Source organism: Mesoplodon mirus, assembly GCF_964341445.2.
Source record: "Mesoplodon mirus genome assembly, chromosome: 9".
Classification (NCBI taxonomy): domain Eukaryota; kingdom Metazoa; phylum Chordata; class Mammalia; order Artiodactyla; family Ziphiidae; genus Mesoplodon; species Mesoplodon mirus.
This window is the reverse complement of record NC_138985.1, coordinates 58127740-58134453: the sequence shown is the minus strand read 5'-3', so window position 1 is coordinate 58134453 and position 6714 is coordinate 58127740. Positions and strand designations below refer to the sequence as shown.

The 6714-nt window shown below is 38.6% G+C and overlaps 1 protein-coding gene across 1 annotated transcript; it reads right to left on the bottom strand.

Moving 5' to 3' along the window:
• Positions 1-616: 616 nt before the first annotated feature.
• On the bottom strand, positions 617-5469 carry TFPI2 (tissue factor pathway inhibitor 2). Its single transcript, XM_082632536.1, has 5 exons — positions 5067-5469; positions 4605-4787; positions 3165-3344; positions 1799-1969; positions 617-1469 (listed from the first exon to the last, which is right to left on the bottom strand). Exons 1-5 carry the CDS (start codon positions 5152-5154, stop codon positions 1390-1392), a joined length of 702 nt encoding a protein of 233 aa, XP_082488662.1. The 5' UTR covers positions 5155-5469; the 3' UTR covers positions 617-1389.
• Between the last annotated feature and the right edge of the window lie 1245 nt (positions 5470-6714).

Genomic DNA, 6714 nt, shown 5'->3' with positions numbered 1-6714 from the left:
TCATTTAAGTTCAATTGTTTCCAATTTTAGAAGGAATGCTTTTTATTCTTTTTGATTTAATTTTATTTTTTAATTACACAAAATATTTACATGTTCCAGGATCAAAATTATAGTAAGGTACATTCACATAAATTTCACTTCCATACCTGTCCACTCCTTTGTCTCCTACCTCATCTTATAGGTAAACGTTTTTAATATCTTTGTATCTTCTGTGATTTGTGTGTGTGTGTGTGTTTCTTCATATTGTTCTAGACCCTGTTTTTCTTTAATGTATCCTGAGGATCAGATGATATCCACATATAGATAATTTGCTGATTTTTCATCCATAATTTCTTCAACCAACCCCCTATTGATGAGTATCTGGTTTGTTTCCAGTTTTCAGTTATTCCAAATAATATATCAACTACGGCATATAGCATTTTGGGTTTGTTTTTTTTTTTGTCACAATACCTTTGGGATAGATCTTTAAAGGAGGGATTGCTCAAGAAAAGGGCAAATGTACTTATAATTTGGCCGTATCAGGGGCATACTTTAAACATTAATCTTGCCAAGAAAATGTAGGAATTTTAAAAAATCTTGTTGTTACAGAGAAAGAAAAAAACTGTTTAAAATGGGATGATCATATTTATCAGGAATATTTTATTAGTGGAATTTAAATTATTAAATTTATGCATTGTCTCTGGTATAGTATAAATAAGCACCTTGAACAGTACAAAAATTTTAACAACTTAATGCTGAGTGGGGATGAATGGATAGATGAAGAGAGAGAGAGACAGAGAATCCCCCCACCCCAACCCGAGGAGAACATTTCTGGTTGTAATTACTTTACTAACTTTTTAATTCAGGCAAAACAGTTACTTTATTTTATTATCTTTTAAATGACACTGTAGAAATAGAAGTAACTTAGCAGTGTCTATATAATAGCATTTGTAACATTTTTTGAAGTGTTGGTAAGTCTGCAAGTTTGTCTCCTTGGGTCCAAAATATAATCTAACTTTTAAATGCAAAATTAAATATATTTGCTGGTCCTTTTTATAATCCTATGTGTTATAAGACAATATAATCATATTCTTTTATTTTTCAGTTACTATCATCTTCTGAAATCAGGGAGAGCAACCCCAAGAACTGGGTGAGTCATATTTGCTTTTATATCTTATGCACAGCAAGAATTTAACCTCATAAAAAATAGTTGAACATTAAATTTAAAATAACAGATTCGCATTTGAATAGCAGCTAGTTATGTATAAAAAATACACAAATTAAAAAATGTAACATATAAGAACTGGTGAATAAATCACTAATGATTCGCTTACTTGTGTTACCATATTATCCTTCAGATATAACCATAAAGGCATTCACAAGATGACATACGGGAAAAAAAAAAAAGGGTTAAAATTGCTTCTTCTTAATTTTCAGTCTTCTACTTGCAAAGAGAAGTTTTGGCATCTTGTTTTTTCCCTTTTTCAAGGCTAAGGTCAACAAAATAAAAATAAACATCATATTACCCAGTCTGTAGGCTCGCTATAAATCACCACTTCCGACATGCTTACAAACTCACCTCATCTTAATTTTAATGATTACAAAGTCAGTTTTACTCACTATCCACTTAGTCAATAACACTCTACCTAGCCAGTATAAACATTTTGACAAAACTGACCAGTACTAAAGTGCTATCTATGTAGAAGTAGTCTAGAAATGGCAATATGCTATTAGTAAAATGGATACATCAAAATATAATTTTGCTTATGAGTTATTTATAAAGTTAGTTTAAAAATTGAATAAGAAAAAAATCCACTACCTTTTACACAAATGCGTTTGCAGTCCTTCACGTTAACAAAGTTATTGTTATTCCCTCCACAGCCAGTATAGGTGAAGGCCTCACAGGCTTTGTGTCTTGGATTAAAATAATAGCGAGTTGCATTAGCAGAGCATAGTCCCTCATCTTTTGGACTATAGCAAAATGATGGACCTTAATGAAAAAGAAAATAAAATTAAAAATACAATAATACCAGATTTACTAAACTGTGCTGATTACTGAAGTAACTGAAGAAAATCTAATCCCATAGAAGCTTCATTCTGAATCCAAAATATCATACTACACCATTTAAAAAGTGTGCCTTGAATTTCAAAACAGCTTACATGCCATATTTTCTTAATTCTAAATTTTTATAAAGTGGACAGAATATCAAGCTATATCCTTGTATCGTTTGAATGTGTAAAGAAATTAAACCTGAAAAACAGATATGGCCAGGTAAAAATGGGCTACATTTCATGGGAAAATATGTGACATGCTTTGGTAAACTCTCTTGTGTTGGTAGTTTTATTTTAAATGTTTTTATCAGCTCTCCTTCCATTATTAATCAAGAATACATGTATCTAATTCCCAGGTAGCCACTGGAACACTTACATTTACATAAACAATTTAAAAGAACGCCAGCAACAACCATCTCCTCATTAATTCAAGATTTTGCATATTCAACACTGTATAGCTACAGAGCTTTATCAAAGTCTCTGCCAAAGCAAGTTTTCCTTGTTTGTTGAACTTATTTATCTCTGTGTACGTGTCTCTTCTGTGCCTACAGAAAATGCCTGTGTAAACATTACATACTACCCAAGTAACCCATGATTTTAGGGATTGCATGGGGGGAATGTAGGTAAGAAATGGGGAAGAGAGAAAAGAGGGATAGAGATCAATTTGTGCTACAATTTGTAACTACTAAAGAACACAGAAATCTAACCAAAAACTTTAGAAATTTTCAGGTTTCACCATGAAGTCTTTCTATCGCACTATCTCATATATACAACTGATTTCATACAAACCTGAGGTCATGTCATTAATGAGGATTGTAATTTTTTACGTGTAAATTAAGTAGATGAGAAATAGTTCTAAAGAATGCAGAAGAGGAAGCAAAACTTGAATCATAGCTTTGTCACTTTCCAGCCCTGAGAACTTGGCAAGTTGTTAACTTCTAGCTTGCACTCTAATATGTAGAACAGGGGATAATAATACTCCCTCAGAGGGCAATAGTGTGAAGATTGATATCATATTATATGTGAAATCACCAGAACGCAAACCATGTTCATTCCACATCAAATTATTTACTTTTTCACCCTAAAGCCTTAATAAAGGAATGAAATAGAAACACTGTAAAAAGAATATTTACCTTTCTTTGGTGCACAGAAGCCCATACAAGTAGCTTCATCTGGGAACCGGTTCTCACTGCTGTGACACCCGCCAGATATGAATTTTTCACATGCCATGGAACTTAGATTGAAGAAATACACTTCTCTGAGCTCCCCACACTGCCTCTTACTGACTTCCAACCGGCAAATCTTGGGAACTTCTAGGACAAGGAGAGCATAAAACAATGTTAGTAAAAAATTAACCTTCTTAGTATTACTTTCAAAACTTTAGTGTATTTTCAGAAACAACTGGTGGTGGCCAGGGATGGAGTGGGGGAAGGCATCATATTTAGTGCTGGGCTAGTAAACCCCCAAAAGACTGCCCACTAGTCCAGTTACAGTGAGTATTACAGTGAGTATCCAGTTACAGTTGTATTCCTGGGTCCAGAATCCACAGATTCAACCAACCCCAGACAGAAAATATTCACGAAAAAAAATTCCAGAAAGTTCAAAAAAAAAAGCGAAACTTAAATTTGTCCTATGGTGGCAACTATATGCCTAGCATTTATGTTGTATTAGGCATTATAAGTAATCTAGAGATGATTTAAAGTATAAGGGAGGATGTGCATAGGTTATATACAAATGCTGTGGATTTTGGTATGAGGGGGTGGGGTCCTAGAACCAATCCCCACAGACACTGAGAGGCAACTGTATTCGGCTTTTTTTTTTTTTTTTTTTTTTTTAACGGTGTCTCCAGACCTGGCTCGGCTATGATAAATTTTCAACTTCAGTGGAAAGACTATTCTCTCAGAGTATTCTGATTGTTTCTGCATACGAAGTTAATCAAACTTATTCATAGGAATACACATTTTTCCCTGGCTCAGTTCCTTGAATAGCAGAGCCCCATGTTCTGTTACAGGCCTTAACAGAGATAATAAACATAATTAAAATAAAATCAAAAACAGCATCGTGAATCTCCACTATATCTCTATACTAATCTAAGACCTGATGGGGTATCGGGGACAAAAGTAAGGTTATAATTAGCTAAATCACACTTTAATAACAAAATCCACTAAAAGTATTTCAGATTGATAGATAGTGGACACGAGAAAATTCTATTCTCAAGGAGGCATAAAAACCATAGGTTTAGAACTATGATAAATACAGACAAGCCCTTATGTTGCACCTAATACATTATACTCTTACAGTGTTACGTCTTACTGGTGAAATCTTTTCCTGAGTCTGCACACGCAGTGAATTATGATAAATTCCAGTGAGGAGAGAGGAGATGGCTTAGGCGTTGTAAACTTTGTGATCACTTGTGGTAAACTGAAAAGCATTAAAAGCCTTACTTAATATTTGAGAAAATTCAGGCTAAAACTTACTGTAGAAGATGCGATCTGGAAAATAAGCTAAGTTACTACTAGCCCTTCAGTGCAAGGAGCAGCACAAGAGTCCTGAGTGTGCGTGCCAGCACTTACTCTGTATCCTCCAGCAAGCTTCATCGCAGGCCTCCCAAGTTTCGAAATTGTTGGCATTGCCCTCGCAGCCCCCATACATGAACTCGCGGCAGCTCTGCGTATACCTGTCATAGTAGTAACTGGGGATCCGGGCCCGGCAGGGCCCTTCATCCGGGGGCAGGAGGCAGATCTCCGCGTTATTTCCTACAGGAGGGGCAGAAGGAGAGCCAGAGAGTGAGAGAAGGGGGTCAGCCACATCTCCGCGGAGGGAGAGGCTTCCCGGGGAGTTCTGTCCCAGCAGCTTCCCAGCACAGCAGAAGGGCATCTGCAGAGAAAGAAAGTGCAAACTTGGGTGCAAGTGCCCCGTTGCATGGTGCACGACAGCGATCGGGGAAAGCGGGGCACAGAGAGCGAGTGCAGGGGTCCGCGGAGCCCTCGCCGCCTGGCTGGGGCGATAAGGGGGTCCCCTGGGCAGGGAGATACCTGGCAGCGCTTGAGGAGCATCTCCCAGCGCAGTCCCCACCAGGAGCAGCGGCAGAACCACCAGCCGGAGGGGACGAACAGAGTACATGGTGTCCGGATTCAAGCCGCCCGTGGGGTGAGGCGTCCCCAGAATGTGCCAGCGGGAGGAAGGTGCACAGCGTCCAACCTTGAGGCAGTCTGAGTTCCAGCGTGGTGGGTGCCGCTGCTTTATGTAGGGTGAGCGTCCTTCTGACCCGGGACAGGCGCGGGCGGAGCGCGCCTTTGCGGAGCCCTGAGGGGAGACTACTGATTCATGCCCTGAGAGCTCTGACCCTGCCGCCCCCTGGGCGCTGGAAAGTGTGTGCGGCGGTGGGCGGGGGGCGGGAGAGGAATTCCCCACCAAGTTGAACCTGCCTCCCAAACTTTCTCCAGTGGCCGAGCGGGGATGACCACATGGGGCATTGTGTCAGAGATGGGAAGTCCACAGGCTAGAGGGAAATGACCTGGGTGTGATTGCACAAGGTTCCAACTTGCAGCATCACGCTGAAGCTTGAATCCACACGTTGAAAGCACAAAGTCCACGTCTTTGAAGGGCAGAAAGTGTGAAATTCACAGAGCCAAGGGGAGCTGGGCTCATTGCATTAGACCCTTTAATAGAAATTTAAGTATATGTATTTCTTTACATTTATACATAGATATACACATCCATATTTCAATCGAGCTCTAATTTACATTTCATAAAAGACTCATAGTATTACAGTTGGATCAATTTTGACAACTATATATACACCCTTGTAATCACCACTCCAATCAAGAATTAAACATTTCCATCACCCCAGAACATTCTCTCATACCCTTTCCCAGTCAATCCTTCCAACCCCAGGCCAGGGGCAACCATTCTGAGCACCACGGATTGGTTTCACCTGTTGTAAATCTCATGCAAATGGAATCCTAAGATATGTACTGTTTTGTACTTCTTTTACTCCACTACTGTTTTTAAGACACATGCTATTGTAGAGTTTGTTCCTTCTAGGTGTTGAGCAGTCTTCCAATGTATGAGTATACAACAAAGGTCCTATTATTGGACATTTGTGTTATTTCTAGTTTGGGGCAACTATGAATAAAGCTGCTTTGTGTGTGCAAACAACTTTTATTACTCTCGAGTAAAATATTTTAAAATATTAGAAACTGCCAAACAGTTTTCCAGAATGATTATACCATTTTACACCCCCATCAGCTATGTGTTAGAGTTTTAACTATGTTTTTGGAGCTGGAACATGAAAGTCCAAAGACAGGTGGCCTTAGGGGGGATCCTGAAGCTTTGGCCAGATCAACCCCTTCCCATACATTTCTTAGTGTCAGTGCATCTATTATAGTTAATTGTTCCTTTGATATATTAGCCTGAGACTAACTTTTTATTTATACAAAACAAATTATCTACACTGGGATTTTACATGAAATATCAAGGATATTTTTGGAGAACATTTTAATGGGTTCTCTTGATGAATGTGTCTTCCCTTCCTCCCCCTTTTCCTCTTGCTCTATTTAATATTCTTAAGGGAATAATTATCCTTGGCTTCTCCTAAAGATACTGGAGGGAGTTTACAGGAGTTCTCTTTCAAGTTTCTGAGAATCTCTATGCTCACAGTGAGTTAATAGTCTGGTATGT